The 17,687-nt window shown below is 48.1% G+C and overlaps 7 protein-coding genes across 7 annotated transcripts; 4 read left to right on the plus strand and 3 right to left on the minus strand.

The window, feature by feature from the left end:
- Positions 1–90: 90 nt before the first annotated feature.
- On the plus strand, positions 91–3,682 carry MICPUN_55454 (global transcription factor group C; the record flags this gene model as incomplete). The annotated part of the gene is made up of 2 exons (XM_002507269.1): positions 91–343; positions 472–3,682. The coding sequence occupies 2 exons, from the start codon at positions 91–93 to the stop codon at positions 3,330–3,332; spliced, it is 3,114 nt and encodes a 1,037-aa protein (XP_002507315.1). The 3' UTR covers positions 3,333–3,682.
- A 547-nt stretch (positions 3,683–4,229) lies between these two features.
- MICPUN_96879 (predicted protein) lies at positions 4,230–6,389 on the minus strand (the record flags this gene model as incomplete). Its single annotated transcript, XM_002507663.1, has 1 exon — positions 4,230–6,389. One exon carries the CDS (start codon positions 6,387–6,389, stop codon positions 4,230–4,232), a length of 2,160 nt encoding a protein of 719 aa, XP_002507709.1.
- Positions 6,390–7,594: 1,205 nt separating this feature from the next.
- MICPUN_51821 (predicted protein) lies at positions 7,595–8,810 on the plus strand. Its single transcript, XM_002507270.1, has one exon. The coding sequence runs from the start codon at positions 7,607–7,609 to the stop codon at positions 8,270–8,272; it is 666 nt and encodes a 221-aa protein (XP_002507316.1). The 5' UTR covers positions 7,595–7,606; the 3' UTR covers positions 8,273–8,810.
- Positions 8,811–8,992: 182 nt separating this feature from the next.
- MICPUN_72061 (predicted protein) lies at positions 8,993–10,026 on the minus strand (the record flags this gene model as incomplete). The annotated part of the gene is made up of 4 exons (XM_002507664.1): positions 8,993–9,531; positions 9,608–9,674; positions 9,778–9,822; positions 9,952–10,026. Coding segments are annotated over 4 exons (726 nt in total), but the record flags the coding sequence as incomplete, so codon positions are not given.
- Positions 10,027–10,652: 626 nt separating this feature from the next.
- MICPUN_55458 (predicted protein) lies at positions 10,653–12,359 on the plus strand (the record flags this gene model as incomplete). Its single annotated transcript, XM_002507271.1, has 1 exon — positions 10,653–12,359. The coding sequence occupies one exon, from the start codon at positions 10,653–10,655 to the stop codon at positions 12,357–12,359; it is 1,707 nt and encodes a 568-aa protein (XP_002507317.1).
- A 222-nt stretch (positions 12,360–12,581) lies between these two features.
- MICPUN_55459 (predicted protein) lies at positions 12,582–14,215 on the minus strand (the record flags this gene model as incomplete). The annotated part of the gene is made up of 1 exon (XM_002507665.1): positions 12,582–14,215. One exon carries the CDS (start codon positions 14,213–14,215, stop codon positions 12,641–12,643), a length of 1,575 nt encoding a protein of 524 aa, XP_002507711.1. The 3' UTR covers positions 12,582–12,640.
- Positions 14,216–15,673: 1,458 nt separating this feature from the next.
- On the plus strand, positions 15,674–17,070 carry MICPUN_51824 (predicted protein). The gene has a single exon (XM_002507272.1). The coding sequence runs from the start codon at positions 15,973–15,975 to the stop codon at positions 16,783–16,785; it is 813 nt and encodes a 270-aa protein (XP_002507318.1). The 5' UTR covers positions 15,674–15,972; the 3' UTR covers positions 16,786–17,070.
- The last annotated feature ends 617 nt before the right edge of the window (positions 17,071–17,687 follow it).

Genomic DNA, 17,687 nt, shown 5'->3' on the forward strand with positions numbered 1-17,687 from the left:
GAACCACTCGATTCGGCCGTCGGCAGATTTTCCCGATTCAAAAAATGTCTCCGCGCAGTTTTGGCAGGGGCACCTGAACAACAGACAAAGATGCCCGAGCCTATCATCAACGCACAGCAGTGCGCATCACGTCTCGAACAGTTGTTGACGAGCTGGAGCCGGAACGAATCCATGTGGCATGGCGCCACTGGATTATTGATAGGAACTGGCGTCAACACTGAAGATGACTTGCGCTACCTGAAGAGCGTCGCGCTCGAGCTGTGGCTCTTCGGTTACGAGCTACCAGATACCTTGATTTTGTTTACCAAGACAGAAATCCATGTGGTAACCGGTGGTAAGAAAGGTAGGTGTACCTTGAATACCTTCAAATGACTAGATCTGCACGCCGAAGCTTTCCACACATCTGCACCTCTCTCACCGTCGGCGTCCGCTGACCAAACCCTCTTCGCGGCCCAAATCCGATAATACTAGCCAAGCTTTTGGATGCTATCACAGAGAATATTTCGGGCGATACTAGTTTGACCTTGGTCGTCCATCATAAGCCCAAAGGCGAGGATGGAAAGGCTCAAGTTGGCGAGCTCTTAACGGTTATTATGGAACAAAAACTCAAAGTGGGAGTTGTCGGCAAAGAGGTTAAAGAAGGAAACCTTACCGAGTATGCCACGAGCTCGCTCAGATCGCGAGGAATCGATGTCGTGGATGTCAGCTCTGGAATTGCCGATGCAATGTGCATCAAGGATGATATTGAGCAACCTATCATCAGGAAAGCAGCTGCTCTAACCTCCAACGCTATGAAATGGCTGGTAGAACGGGTGGAAAACATAGTAAACGACAATCAGAAGATCAGTCACGCGAAATTGAGCGAGCAGTGCGAAGATCAGATTTTGGAGCCTGGCAAGCTTGGTCTTACGGATTTATATGCGGACGATGTCGATATTTGCTATCCCCCAATCATCCAGTCAGGCGGAAACTATGAGCTCAAGTTATCAGCGCAGAGCACTGACAACAAACTCCACTATGGTGTCGTGCACCTGTCCATCGGCGCCAGATACATGCAGTACTGTGTTAATATCGGTCGCACGATGATGATAGATCCAACCAAGACGATGGAGGAGATATATGCCGCGGCTACTGCCGCGCAGGAGGCAGCACTTGCTACGCTTATTGACGGAGCTGACCTTGCTGCGCCTTTTGCTGCTGCCAAGCAGGCGCTTCTAGAGGCCAACCCTGCTGGAAGAGGAGAAGAGCTTGTTGCCATGTTGGGAAAAACAGTCGGTCATGCCATTGGATTAGAGCTCAGGGAAAAAAGTATTTCTCTGGGGCCCAAGTTCCGGGGATCAGCACAAACGATTAGAGCTGGCCAATGTTTCAACATTCAAATTGCCTTGGCAAACTTGACTAACGAGGACGTCAAACAGAACTCAAAGTTGCGCACGTGGGCAATCATGATCGCAGACACGGCATTAGTTACATCCGATGGAAAACCACCTGAAATACTCACCAAAAATGTCAAAAAGCATGTCCAGGACATCGCGTATCAAATAAACGATGATGAAAAAGAGGAACTCAGTATGATTGATCAAAACAGGGCAAAAGCAGCCACAGTGGCAGAAGGTGGCGTTGTTATGCATGCCAAAACACGACACGAACTCAGTGGACCAGGTCATGAGGAGATGCGACGACAGAAGCAAGTGACATTGACTGACAGGAAAAACCGAGAGACTCACGCCCGTCTTGTTGGGGCGCAGCAAGCATCAACAGAAGGGGTAAAGGGTGGCGCTACTGCAGACTTCACTTCATACATTAACACGTCGTCTGTTCCTGTTCCGAGGTCAGCAGAATTAGTACTTGCAGTGGATCGCGAGTCAGAGTCTATTCTATTACCCATCCACGGCTATCTTGTCCCGCTTCACATCATGGCACTGAAGAGCGTGAGCGTAACACAAGACTCTGGAGCTAGCTTCATTCGCATTAACTTCAATTCCCCTGCCGCTCCAGGGGCTGTTGAGGCAAACGCTGTTTACGCTGCAAATATCAAGTTTCCTGATCTTTGTTTTTTGCGTGAAATATCTTACAGGTCCTCCGACAGCAAGCATGCAAATTATGTCGTGCAGGAGATGAGGGCACTGAAACGCATGGTCACACAGAGAGAATCAGAGAAGGCCGAACGTGCTACTCTAGTACGCCAAGAACGCCTTGTGATGTCCCATGGAAGGGTGCACCGTCTTGTGGGGCTTTGGATGCTCCCCACTTTCGGTGGCCGTGGCGGTAGGAAGGCAGGTACGCTGGAAGCCCACACGAACGGCCTACGGTATGTCGGCGCTAAGGCCGACGAGCAAGTAGACGTCATTTACAGCAACATCAAATTCGCATTTTTTCAACCTGCCAAAAAAGAGATAAAAACATTGATACACTTCCACCTTCACAATCCAATTATGGTCGGCAAGAAAAAGACGAAAGATGTTCAATTTTATATGGAAATCATGGAGGCAGTCCAGAACCTGGACGGTGGCAGAAGGAACATGTATGACCCCGATGAAATCGAAGAAGAGCAGCGTGACAGAGAAAGAGAAAAACGTATTCATAAGGAATTTTCCGGATTTTGCCGTAAGGTGCAGGACATCTGGGAGAAAGACTTCCCCAACCTTGATCTTGAATTTGACTCGCCCTACCATGATCTTGCATTCGATGGTGTTCCATTCAAGTCTACAGTGCGCATTCTTCCCACAGCAACTTGTCTAGTTGAGCTCACTGAATTTCCACCGCTGGTCGTCTCAGCTGAGGATATGGAGGTCATAAACCTCGAACGCGTCGGCTTTCACCTCAAAAATTTTGACATGGCGATTGTATTCAAAGACTTCACCAAAGACGTCCACAGGATAGATCAAATCCCGATTCAGAATCTAGACAACATAAAACAATGGCTCGCGACTCTCGACATTAAGTACTATGAGGGAAAAGCAAATCTGAACTGGAAGCCTCTTTTGAAGCAGATTAGGGAGGATCCTGATGAGTGGCTTGTGTCAGGGGGTTGGGAGTTCTTAAACAATGAGATAGATGATGACGAAGACGAGGATGGCGGCGGTTTAGAGAGCGAGTCTGATTTTGAACCGTCTGATTCTGAGGATGAATCTGAGTCGGATGAGGAAAGCGATACTGAGTCCCTAGTCGACTCGGCAGAGGACGACGTAAGCGATGACGATGATAACGAGGATGATGGGATGGATTGGGACGAACTCGAAGAGGAAGCCATGGCTGCTGACGAAGAAGCGTCGGAAAGTGACGGCAAAAAAAGGAAGCGGAGGGCAGAGGTGAAGAAACGAAGGATGTGATGCACGACATTTTTGTAATACATGAAAGGGAGGCTTAACCCACATTTTTTTCCACGCAGATTTTTCCACCAAACGTTTTTGACCTCAAAAGGTTGCATTCGTATGAATCGTAATATACATACCTTCGTTCGAAGGTACGAAGTTAACTTTTGTTTCTAAGGTAATTTTTACTGGGATGCGCAGCTAAAAAATATGCAAGGCTGCTGCAAATAAACAAGGAAAAACATTTATCGAGGTGATGCCGTGTATCTGCTGATCATGTATGCATCATTTGAGGGAACGAAGTAAACTAACAATTAAGGGAGTTGCTCTAATATGGTTTGTTGTAATACTATTGCTGTGCATGAATCAAGGATCGATTTGACCCAAGGCCTTTGCCAAACAACAAATAATAAGTAAAGGACACCCCTCGAATTTCATAATCCGATTCTGGCACTCGTGGGAAAAATGATAACTAACGCGACTGGTATATCTCGTGCATGTACATAAGCATGCATAAAGTGAGGTATTTAGTTATCGCCGAGATTGAACCCTTCGATGTTGACTGACTGCCCTAACAAAGCATTCAAATTGAAATGGTTGAAAATGACTCAGCATGATGAATTGCTTCAGCTTATTATTAAGGACATGTTTTTACTTATTTTGGTTTTCCACAACACATGTCGGTACTTAATCGTTCATGTCTAATGGTCAAAGTGATCGCAGCCGGCGATACGCTAAGACTTCCATTCCAATCCCAATCAAATCAAAAATTGAAACAGATCCTCAAAAAGCGCTACGTCCTGTGAACCAGAACGCCGGCACCTCTTTCAAGTCACCTCGATGAAACTTGATTTGGAATAAAATCTTAGAAACGTGGGCTTGCTATCATTTCGCTGACAGGTAAGAGTTAGCTAATTAATGCGCCAAAGAGGCCTTGCGCTCTTCGTACCCGGCGCCATCAAGCCAAGGATAAGCTGCCGACCGGAATTTCTCGAACTCTAAAATCTGGTTACCTTTTTGCAGCGTAAGCCCAATGTCATCGAGACCGTGTATGAGACAGTTTTTGCGGAACGGATCAACGTCGAAGGTGATTTCGGATCCGCCCGGGCGACGAATGACCTGAGCCGGTAGATCGATCTCTAGTTCAGCACCAGCTTCCGCATCACTCATTAAAACGCGCACATCAGCCTCGGGCAACTTGATAGGAAGCATCCCGTTCTTAAAGCAATTATTGAAGAAGATATCTGCAAACGAAGTAGACACGATGCAACGAATGCCAAAGTCATTAATAGCCCACGGCGCGTGCTCACGGGAGGACCCGCAGCCAAAATTGTCGCCCGTTATCAGGATCTTTGAGTTGCGATAGGCATCCTTGTTGAGCACGAAATCATCCCGCTCTTTCCCATCTTTGTCGTATCGCATCTCATAAAATGCTGATATCCCCAGACCGGTACGCTGAATAGTTTTGAGAAATTGTTTCGGAATGATCATGTCAGTATCGATATTTTGTAGGTCAAGTGCTGCGGCTTTACCCTTCAGAACGGTAAAAGTGGGCATGCCGCTAGCACCTGTGATTGCTCCACCTTTTCCTTTCTTTGGCAAAGGCGCGATTACAAGGTCATCGCTGAGATAGGATTTTGACTCGGTGTATACGGGGAGCTCATCGGCCACGTCAAGCTTTCGAACGTCGGTCAACTTTCCCGTGATGGCAGCTGCGGCAGCCATCGCAGGTGAAACGAGATGAGTGCGACCGCCATTACCCTGGCGACCTTCAAAGTTGCGGTTTGAAGTGGAAGCACATCGCTCCTGGGGCAAAAGTTTGTCAGGGTTCATGGCCAAGCACATCGAACAGCCGGGTTCTCGCCAATCAAAGCCCGCATCAATAAGGATCTTATCCAGCCCCTCATTTTCTGCTTGTTCTTTGACAACACCAGAACCAGGAACAACCATCGCATATACACCATCTGCTACTTTCTTACCCTTGGCCACCGCAGCTACGGCGCGTATATCCTCAATGCGACCGTTAGTGCAAGATCCGATGAACACTTTATCTATGGCGACATTTTCCATTTTTGTGCCTGGCTGCAGACCCATATATGATAAGGCTCGTCTCATCGCAGCTGCGCGCTGGGGATCGCCAGCTGATTCTGGGTCTGGAACGATGCCAGAAATGGGAACCACATCTTGAGGAGAGGTTCCCCATGTCACGGTCGGTTCGATATCCACGGCTTTTATGATAATTTCTTTGTCGTACTTTGCGTCATCATCTGAAACTAGAGATTTCCAATATGCCACCGCCTGATCCCATAATTCGCCGCGTGGAGCCATCGGACGGCCCCTCAGGTACTCAAAGGTGATATCATCTGGGGCGATTATACCTGCTCGAGCACCAGCCTCGATTGCCATATTGCTAATTGACATTCTTGCTTCCATGGACAGTTTTCGTATGGCATCGCCTGCAAACTCAATTACTGAACCTGTACCACCTGCAGTGCCGATAACACCAATGACGTGAAGAATTATATCCTTTGATGTCACCCCATCCCCGAGCTCTCCCTCGATTGTTATGCGCATATTTTTAGAAGGGGTTTGCAGGAGAGTCTGTGTTGCCAGCACATGTTCAACTTCGGAGGTGCCGATGCCGAACGCAAGAGCGCCAAACGCCCCGTGCGTGGCAGTATGGGAGTCACCGCACACAACTGTTGTACCGGGAAGGGTAAAACCCTGCTCTGGGCCTATGATGTGAACGACACCCTGTCGTTTATCATCGAGACCAAAGTACGTGAGGCCGAATTCCTCGACATTTTGTTCCAATGCCAGCACTTGTACACGGGAGTCTGTTTCCTTTATGAAGTTTTCAACGGTATCGAAAGCGGAACGATCCGAGGTGGGAACGTTGTGATCGACCGTGACAAGCGTGCAGTCCGGTCGGCGGACAACGCGGCCAGCCGTGCGAAGGCCTTCGAATGCCTGAGGGGAGGTAACCTCGTGCACCATGTGTCGATCGATGTAGACGAGGCGAGTTCCATCTTCTTGCTTGTCCACGACGTGGTCGTCGAGAATTTTATCGTACATTGTTTTTCCCTTCGCAAAGATGCCAACGGGGGCAACCCTGGTACGGGTTGTGAAGTTACGCCGCCAACTTGGTTTGGATGCGATCGCCGAGCGGCATGATATGCGGGCTTTCGGTAGAATCATGGCACCGGTTTTCACGACGGCCGCGTTGGATGTCATGGCACGTATGTTCATAATCGGACGTCAAGGGTTTGGATGGCGGGGTATATGCGTCTCGCACTCACTTCCTCTTCGAATGAAGGTAGATTTTTTTTTGTAGACTATATGCAATGCAAGCGTATAAATAAAGTTATAGGCGATATCTATCTTCGTGCGAAGGTAATAAATAATACCTTGCTTCGAAGAAGCTTTATTTATTTGATATTACATACCTTCATATAAGCTTCGTATTATATATATATATCTTCAAGGTATGATATCATACATTATTATGATATTTATGAAGATATTTATTCGAATATATGATAATACACTTAATTTACCATTTTCATCCATTTTCCATATCGTTGACTTTCGGTCGGCAGGGATGTTACCATACGTTTTCAACACCGACACGCGCTTATCACTGAGCCAAATGAAGTATCCATACTAAAAACATACTAATATTTGTAATTAATTAATTAATTATATAAACTTTTTGTAATGGTTATTGGAACATATTTTAAAAGTATTACCCATACGTTATAATTATTCGGCATTTATTACTCTTTTTAGTATTTTTTAGTTTTTTTAAGTACGTTTTAGTATGTTTTTAGCACGTTTTTAGTGTTTCGTAAAACAAGTCGTAATAAGCTTCGTATGAAACACTAAATTGAAATTACGAAACAATAAATTCGCCGAATATCGATCTCCGTCTTCTGAAATCATAACATATATAGACGGCGAATTTAGTAGTCTATGCTAAAAACATGCTAAAAACATGCTAAAATTTAGTATGCCATGCGTGCACGCTCTACGCGCACCGCAATTGACCAGTGCAATTATTATTTTATATGGATATCTACGTATTATTACACTAGCTAGTATACTGCTAGTATCATTATTACATACATATATGACTCATATATGTAGTGGTAGATATCCATACTGGTAATGATGTGATAAATTGGATATTAATTCATGCTCAGGATTCGTTCCACCTGATCCTCTAGCTAGCTACCAAAGGTGGAACAGTCACTTCCTGAAGCGTCCTGGAAAGCCGAAGAGGCGGCGAACGCATGAGTAAGGGGCTTACAACTCCGGTAGCCAAGTTATCGCAGTGTTGCTTGAAGAAATCGAAGCGCAGCTTTCCGGGCTTGTCCAGCACCCGGCGAGGTGAAATCCACATGATTATCGGACCAATGTTTTCAGGCAAGTCGACTGCCCTAATTCAACGAGTCAAAGAAGACGAGGCTGCTGGATTACAAGCTCAGATGGTAAATTCATCAAGAGATGTGAGATACTCGAGCTTCGAGGTCGTCTCACACGGCGGCGCTACCCGTCCGTGTCACTGCATCGAGAAACTTTGGGACATCCCAATCCTTCTTGGTTTTGAACATTTTTCTAGAGTCGATGTGTTGGCGATCGACGAGGCTCAATTCTTTCCAGATCTCGCATCTTTTTGCATATCTGCTGCCGAGGACCATCACAAGAAAGTAATCGTCGCTGGACTGAGTGGAGATTTTCGTCGGAAAAGGTTTGGGCAGATTTCAGATCTAATTCCAATAGCTGACTCCGTTTTAAAGCTTACCTCCAACTGTGCCATGTGTGATATGACCAGTGGGTTATTCTCGCTCCGCACGACATCAAATTGGGAAAATCAAGAGTTAATTGGCGGCCCTGATTCATACAAGCCCGTATGCAGGAGTTGTTATACAAGCGCGTGGGCAGAGCAAACAACCTAATCTTTCTATATTTGGATGTTTCTCTCCAACTTATGTTTTGCACGAGGACATGACGGAGCAAGAAGGCATATCGAAGCATATCAACACCTTGAACTTCCCTGCTGCCGGTGTGGTGCTTACGTAGACTGTCTCATGTTTCCCGCGAGCGCATTATGGGTCGCTTCATTCGTTATGAAACGTGGCCATTTTCATTTCATCCCCGGCACCAGTGCCATGGTTTAACGCCCGTGCGGGTGCGATGAATGCGCTTCGAGCCTCAGCGCCTGCTTCGAACTGCTTCGAATGCTTTTAAAATCGCCCACTTCTCTGCTTTGGACTCCGGGTAGTTCTGATAATAAAGAGAAAACTGTCTAATTTTCAACTTTGTTGGGAGATCATACAGGGCGGATAGTATGGAAGTCGGATGCAGTTTCAGCTCCTATCTTACGTCTGATTTCCGCACAAAGGCCCGAAGTAGAACATCCGACGGATATGCGTGTTTCTGATGTGATGACGAGCAGTGTAAACGGATGATGTAGTTTTCAAAATCGTCCGAGTCAACCGGGCTTCCGCGCAAGAAACGCAAAAGAAAGGTACAAGAACGTGCCGAGTTGTGTGAGTGTCGTATTTAAGATTCCCTAACCCTGACCCAACAGAACGTTACAGGGAAGCTAGTCTGATGATGGGCAAATTATGCGACGTGTGCATATTTTAAAGCCTGTCGAGAATATATTTAACGACTTGTTCTCGGGTATCTTCTGGCGAAGTCACTGCGTGGCCAATCGTCCTTTGTGAGTTGTAGATCTCGTAGTCGTTTCCTCCACGATGTGTCTTGTCCCCGAAGAAGTGAATCTCGTCGTAGTCCTTTTCGACAAACTGAAGGCAGAAAGTCTTGTCCCAGCCTTTTGGGAAAACATCGAAGGATATCTGGCCGCCGATGGAGTATGTAAGGTTGTACTCTTCGAACTGCGTTTGTAAAACTTTGACCATTTTCTCACGGACGCGAGAAATGTTGTCATATCTTTCGAACTCATCTCGTTCTGACTGACTACAATTTCGTCCTATTGGAGAAACATTAAGCATACCGTTTCGGAACTCTACAAAAGTTCCACGCTTGATTGGAATGTCTAAATTTGCGATGTAGATGAGGATGAAGTTAATGAGTTTCTTCAATTTCTCTTCACCGAGATATTCTTTGAAACAAGTGGCCTTTAAAAGTGACCCTTCCTTGAATGCCATAAGACCGTTCTCGGCAAAAAGGAAGTCATAGTCTTTATGGGCTGAGCAAATACAGGAATCGGTCTGATCAGGGCAAGCTGAAAGATTTCGTCGTAAGTGTTGGAATAGTTTGCGCACCGTCCTCTCCTAGCTGTTCTTTGATCTTGATCAGGTCGCTACCGCCAACGATTCCAACACTAATTTTCTATAACACAGCAGGAGCTGGAGCACGTGACGAAAAAGTTTCGGCAAAGAGGAGAGTCTTGTGCTGACGGTAGAGTGAAAATGTGAGGGCGAGAGAAACGAACCTCTCCCAGATCTTTGAGAAATTTCAACATGTTGGCATCTGCACGCTGCGAGAGCAGATGGCCGCGTCAGTCAGAAAAATGACAAGCACTTCTACACGGTTTATCACGACGCCGATGAACCTGGCGATCAATCCGGAAACATCGAGCTTGATTTCTGAAGTTTGGGTTACGCACTTTGCGAGGTGCAGTGAGAGTGCCGTCGACATCGAACAGTGCGAGCGTTCTCGAATTTCTCTGTCGTTTCGACATGACTGTGTGCTTGAGTGGTCCGCCTCTGGCGCTATGTAAGTTGAGTAATGGCACCCGGACGTTGTTACTGCAGTAACACTTATTAGCTGATACTTTTAGTTCCTTTTCGGGGCTTTTAGTTCCATTAGTTCCATAAGCAAGGCTTTATTTTACCATAAGCAAGGCTTTATTTATTATTTTACGGGATATATCATACTACATATAGTAGTCTATCTATACCTTCATAAATACATACATCTTGCTTCGTCCAACTGACGCAAACAGTATGTCAGGGTATTTGTCTATGCGGTTTGAGCTTGTATGGGCTTTTAGTTCCGATGGAGCATCCGTACAAATTCTCTACCATGTGGTTATGTACGAACGAAGGTACCAACATATATACATGGCAGAGAATTTGTACGGATGCTCCATCGGAACTAAAAGCCCATACAAGCTCAAACCGTATGGACAAATACCTTCATATTATGCAAGGATTATTATTCAATCATCACTTGGTTGCACTTGATTGCTTGATTGTTGTGTACCACTGAGCTGTTCGCTGTTCGTTGTTGGTTGGCCTCTCACCTTTTCGCGAGCTCCACCTGTTTTCGCTTGCACTTCAGCAATACTTCGTAGTCGCGCGGGCGATGCATCCATTGCTTTCCACTGCCGCATCTTTAGGCGGCCGTGGTACCCTGCCCCCCACTACTCGCTCACGTATTAATCGGCTCACGATCTGCCCGGGCACCCGAGTTCGTGCACGTGCCGCGTCTCAGGATGCGGATATCGTGGTCGTCGGCTCTGGCGTCGGCGGCCTGACTGCTGCAGCGCTGCTGCAGTACTATGGAAAAAACGTGATCGTTTTGGAATCCCATTACGCCCCGGGCGGCGCCACACACGGCTTCCAACGCAAGACAAGTGTTGGCGAGTTCAACTTCGATACTGGCCCATCATTCTTTGCAGGGCTCACGACCCCAAACGCCCTGAATCCGCTGGCAGCGGTGCTGGAGCTATTGGGCGAATCACTCGAGACGGTCAAGTACGATCCACTTGGCACGTTCCATATGGAGAGAGGCAAGCCGGGGTTACGCCGACACGCAGATCTTACTAAGCTGGTGGCCGAGGTACGCCGCTTCAGCCCAACAGGTGCGGACGAGCTCGAGGCGGCGGTGCCAAAGATTCGACAGCTGTATGACGCGCTAAGTGGGCTACCTACCCCAGCACTTCGTGCTGACTGGAAGATGGGAATCATAATTGCATCGAGGTACATGAAGGCGTTGGCAAGGCTCGGTCCTTACGCACCCATCCTACCGAACCCGACCGCTCACCTCCTCGAATTTCTCAGGGTCAAAGATCCGTGGATGCGTAAGCTCGCGGACCTGGAGTGCTATCTGCTTTCTGGCGTGGATGCATCTGGAACGGTCGCGGCGGAGTTCGGCGCAGTATTCGGCGCAAGTGATGATCTTGGAAACTCGGAGTTTCCTAGAGGCGGTGCCCAAGAAATCACTAACGCACTCGTCCGCGGTTTTGAGAATTTTGGGGGTGAGTTAAGACTAAATACTCATGTCGAACAGGTAATTGTTGAAGATGGTCGCGCTGTCGGGGTGCGAATGAGAAATGGCGACGAATTGCGCGCGCCCATAGTGATTAGCAACGCCTCTGTTTGGGACACATACAATCAGCTCATCCCCGACGGAGCCGTTTCACTGAAGGAAAGAGAACGTGCCATCGGCATACCACATTCTGAGTCATTCATGCATCTTCACTTGGGTATAAAAGGTAATGGCATCGACATTGACAAGCTAGGTGGTCACCATGTCGTTGTTCGAAATGAGAACGAGTCCATTTCTCAACCGGGTAATGTATGCATGATATCAATTGCATCTGTATGGGAACCAAGTATGGCACCGCCAGGTTACCATTGTATTCACGCATATACCATGGAACCATACGCGGGCTGGGAACGTGGGCCAGGATACAAGGAGATGAAGTTGGAGAGATCTGCAAAATTGTATGAAGCACTTGAGGTGATCATTCCAGACATTCGCAGCCGAGTGGTACTGGAACTTATTGCCTCCCCGTTATCGCACCAAAGGTGGTTGCGACGCTACAAAGGGACTTATGGTGCGGCTATTCGTGCACCAGACATGTTTCCAGGTCCACAAACAGGCGTGAGGGGTCTGTATCGAGTAGGTGATTCGTGCGCGCCCGGAGTAGGCCTACCTGCTGCTGCAAGCAGCGGGGTAATCCTGGCAAACACACTTGTTGGCATTGTGAAACACTTTGAGCTGATGGACAAGGTGGACACAATTGCAGAACGTGCGGGGAGGAGGACGTGGAAGAGTTTACCCTAATTTCTCGTTAGAAACGACTATCGATGGGTTACATTTCAGTGATGTTGGCGTGACCGCAACGATCCTGTGCTCAGCGGGTGGAATCATCAGCAGTCCGGACATAAGAGGTCAGGACATCTCCAAGTTTGACACTGATAAAGGACAAGGGGAGCATTTATCAACGAATACTCGCATGTGGGTTAGGAAACGAAATGGAAAGTACTGAAATACGTGCTTTTGCATCGACGTGAAACTGAAATCAGATATTGAAGAATTTTCCTCTTTATTAAGCAACCATGGTCTCACAGCATGGCGCACAATTGCCTGATCTCTGTCCCGTTACCCTGTGTCAAAACCCTGAGCCGCATAGACAGTTGATGTCCGTCTACGCTTGGATGCACCGCACCCAGCCCCGATTTCGCGGCCTCATAATGCTGCACCATGCCAAGGATTTCGTTTGTGCTGAATCGTTGGCACTTCTCTCGCTCCAACACCTCACTTCCACCTCTTCCACGTTCACCACCTAGAGACTCGCTCAGTTGAAAGGTCGGCTGCACAGCTTTGCTTGTGGCTCCGACATACACCGCGCCACTTCTTACAATGTCACTGGCGTTTCTGAGGGCGGCGCATAACCTAGTCTTACCCGCCTCGATGTTCCCCCGTTTGCGAGGTCCAAGCACCTCGTGCATGTCTGTCATACCAAACAGTGAATTGTACTCGTCAACCACGAACAACACTTTGCTGCCAGCCCGTGCTCGACGCTTCGCATTCTCTATGACACGAAGTGCCGCATTCACGACAACGTTCGCTTCCCTATCCGAGGATTCAAGGCCTTCACTTACTGCGTCTACATCTGCAGGGTCGGGCTCACTTGATACCGCTAAGGCTGCCTGAGTCCACTTCAGCAACAGACGGGCATGATCTGGGGTGTCCCACATCCCACTGCCATCATCTCTATGATAGCTCGAATGAATCGTCAATGCTCGAGCGCTTGGGACGTACAAAACATGCCACCCTGCTTTTCTCGCACGCGCAACAAGATTTACGCAGGAAACGGTCTTGCCGGCACCCTGCCCACCATGAAGGAGTGTTGACCTTCTTCGCTGGATCTTATCCCACAACCGCGCGTCAACGTCTCTTATCATCACCCTTCCCGTACCTGAGGTCGCAAATTCCTCGGCAAGGCTCTTAGGCAGGCCCTCGGGCACCAGATCCGATTCTGTTACCTCGAACCTAAATCTGCATGCATCATGCAGTGCAGACTCAGTGTTGTCGTCGGCGGATGAAGCTGAAAGTGTGAACGGCGCGTCAATTTTCCGCGTGCGGCGAGGGCTGTCAATAGCGTCGACAAGCTCGATGCTGTTGTGCCAGTCAACTCCAGTGCGTAAACGACTATGCTGGGTTTCCCCGAGTGACAGATCCAGGGGGCCGTTGTATTTGGCTGTCGGTGGTCGTTTCAGCAGCGATCCTGGGGATCCATCCGGGTTGACAACCTCGGTGTCCCTGTCCGAAGAAACTGTGATTTCCACCTTGTTGTCGCCAGGGGACGGAAAGAACGAGCCGTTATCGTCATTGCGGGCTCCGCTTAATGGGGTCGCCGACGTGTTGAACGATGTTCTCGCTTTGTCTGCCGCGCACTGCACTATGTTGATGGAAGAACGCACGGCAGCTGGGTTGGTTAGGAAACAAAGGTTCCTTGGCTCGACATCGAACCTGGTGACCGCAATTTTAAGACGGCATGACCACGTCTGCTGGATGGTACGGAGCGCTCGGGTGATCGGCAATCGTCTGGTCATTTTCACGTGACTGAGGTGTGCTGTGCGCTTGTTCCCCCAGTTCCTACCAGTCACGAGATTCACCGGAGATTTCTCGTCCATTGAGTTCCCAAGGTCTCCCTTGCTTGCTAATTTGGGTGAAATATGACTTTAGGTTCCAGGTCGGCTGGTTTGGGACGAGTCCGAGAGGTCGCGAGTTTTCATTTCAAGAGGCGCGGTGCTGGCGTCCTTTTCGCCCGGTTCGAGCGTATCGCGGCGGCGAGTTCTCGATGCGGTTCGCGCGATGTGGTCCTCCAAGGGCGGGAGTGCACGTACAACAAACGGTGAAAATATCCTTGGCGACCGAGGTTCATTTGAGCATTTGATCGATGGAGCTTCGGTGAAAGAAGGGCTGCAGTTAAGGTTTGAAGCTGATTTTTCATCGATACATCGGCAGATGTATTGGCAGATGCATGCACGCACGGCGACGGCGGTTGCGCCAAATCATTAACCGAGAGTGGTATCATATTATGGCATCATCGGTTCGTACAGATTACGACGAGCAGGTTCTTCATGACAACACGTCCTCAAACTCTCATCCACGGTCGGCAGGTGCGCGTCAACACAAGTGCCCCTGGGTGAGTTGTGAAGATTTGGCCACCTGTGGCCCGACGATAGACTATAGTAACAGTAGACTACATCGTGGTTGCGCGCCGTGTGAATACAAACGATCGAACCAAGAGATGCCCAAAAAAAACATTTTCTATGAGACCTGTTCCTGCTCTAAGCATTAATAGATCAGGCGCAAACTAATCCATCGGGCATGCACTAATGCCGGAAGGTCTGACTACCGGTGACTATTGAATAGTCACCGATAGTCACAACGGCCACCAGAGAAACATTTTCCACGGCGACCCGCGTGACTCGGCGCGCGTCGTAGGTGCAAATCTTGACAGAGGCAGGGGTCTTCTGAGGGCGCGAACCGCGACATTACATCGTGTTCCACGGATGTCTCACGGGAGTGACCGCTCAAAGTGCCGTCCTGGACCTCCACGCCCCTCGCCACGCGCGCTGTACCACGTCCGGTCGGTCGCGAACTCCCGAACACTCTTCGAAGGTACGAAGGTATTTAACACGAAGATATAGTCTACGAAGTTACAAATATGATACATACGAAGGTAATATAAATAGATCGTTGACCCGTTGATTTCGTTGACTCGTTGACTAAAACAGGGTCGCGCGTGTTTTTTTCTCGTATGGCGCCTAGTTAGGCCCACTCAGGACGGCGAGCGCGGTGAGCGGCTCACTAATACGCTGTTCGGCGCCAAAGATGGAGGACGACATCGGCAGGAGCGCGCATCGGAGTTGACGAGTTTGCATCGCACGATGCGACGTTGCGCCTTAGCTACGCTAAACTACGACAATTTGGTACGTGGTCCTAAAGCATGTTTAAACGGGTTAATAGACCGTCAACTAGCCTCTGAAAACGTGCTTTTGGACCAGCAGGTACGAACGAAGGTTCGTACCTTCGAACGAACGAAGGTATAGAATATGGATAAGTGTTTACCATACATATATATTGTTGTAACACTTATTTAATATTGGCTTCTTCATTATTCTAAAACTTTTTAGTTCTGCTGCAACGCAATATTTTATATTTGTTTATCTGGAAACTTATATATTTATTAGCTCATCATCAGCTCATTGATCTGATCTATCTGAGCTGCGTTCGTATAAGTTTCTTCACTTCGTCTCATTCGTGCACGTAGTTAAAGATGGCTTACCCGTTCGAAGGTGAGGACAAACGATAAAGTGGGCAGGAACCGCAAAGAGGGCTTGGCATTCATTCTAACATACATTTCGAAGCAACGGCCCGAAGTATGTTATCGTCACAGGTGTTCGTTGGGCCATTGCCCCCCCTGCACGCGCAGCAGAAGCCCACGGGCCCCTTCATTTCGCGTCGTTATGACGCGCTGCCACAACTGAAATCAAAACTGTTCTGCCGGATGCCTGCTCAAGTGATGGCAGTATTAGCATTGTCAACCTCAACTGACCACACAGCTATGGAGAACACGCAAGAGATTTTTTGTCTGCGTAGGCGCACTGTTCTCACGAGTTTTTTCCGTCAAGGCTTGACCATCGCGATGCTGCAACTCTCGTCATGTCATGCCTCAGTAGCGAACGAAGAGACGATGAGTTGGTCGACTTATCAGGACACGAAACGTTTTTTCCGTGTGAAATATCCCCTGGGATGGGAACACGTGAACAAGCAAGGTGCTGCACTATTTTTGCGCAACCCGAAGGATTTTCGTGCGCAGATCGGCGTCACGGTGGCTCCAATTAAAATTGGCTCTCTTTCAGAATTTGGAAGCGTCCGTGAGGTTGGAGAGCGTTTGCTTAAGGCCGAGAGCTTGAAGGAAAGCACGGTTCCAGGCGGTGTGCATATGCTGAGTGAAAGCGAACGCAACGGCGAAATCAGTGGAATCCAGTTTTATGACTACGAATATATAGTAACCACGACGCGTGGGAATAAACGAGTGTTAAGTTCAGTCACGGTGGAAAAAGGTATGCTATACATCCTGAATGTTCAGGCCGGCGAAAATGAAAACGGTCAAGCAATAGATGGTTTGAAGCCAAATCCATATGCGCAAAGCGTCTTCGGATTTGATGTCGGGCAAAATTGCGTGGAGTGAATGACCTGCCACCGGAATTCGCGCGTTTCACACCTTTGTATTTCCTTCGAAGGTTCCCTCGCTCGAAGGTACCTTCGAAGGTAACGGGTATTTTATTTGGGACGAGTCAGTTCACTGCTGACAAAGTCATATCTAGCAACATTACCTACCTGGTTTTTTTCGAGCAATAACGAAGCGTATTACTCGAAGGTACGTACGTAAATCGTACGTACATACGAAGCTTGCTTATTATTACCTTCATTTATTTAACACTTATTTGTATATTCCATACGAAGGTACCAAGTTACAGTACCAAGGAAGCAAGGTTTCCTGTACCTTGGGAAAATTTATTCTTCTTTTGATCGGTATAGAATAGCCCGATCGTTTAAGAAAAGTCGACGATTAATAACTAACTCACTGTACGGTCGTCGTTAGTTGGTTACTCTATTTCTTTTTAACAAAACAACTTCGTGTGACGCCTTCCCGCTCTTTGGACGACAACTTTTCAGCGGGACGTCCGTGTCTTTGCGCTCGATGTGTGCGTATACGTCGTCCTAACATGCACACCACGTGTGAGCGACGAAAAAACGCGTCTTCTGAAGTGGCGGTAGTAGCCGTCGAAGTTGACCGATGTGTCGATGAAAATTCAGCTTCAAACCTTAGCCCTTCTTTCACCGAAGCTCCATCGATCAAATACACCAGTCGCCAGTGTATTTTCCCCGTTTGTTATAAATTTATGCCCCGGAGGACGCGTTCGATCACATCGAGGACGCCGAGGGTGGAAGCGCCGGGGAGGGTCGATCGCCTGCAACCGCCTGTCAGGGTGGTCGGGTTAGGCTACTCGTCCCAAACCAGCCGACCGCGAACCCAAAAAAATAACATGCATACAGTAGACTAAAATCACAGTAGACTTGTACGAAGGT

Source organism: Micromonas commoda, chromosome 1 (assembly GCF_000090985.2).
Source record: "Micromonas commoda chromosome 1, complete sequence".
NCBI classification, from domain to species: Eukaryota; Viridiplantae; Chlorophyta; class Mamiellophyceae; order Mamiellales; family Mamiellaceae; genus Micromonas; species Micromonas commoda.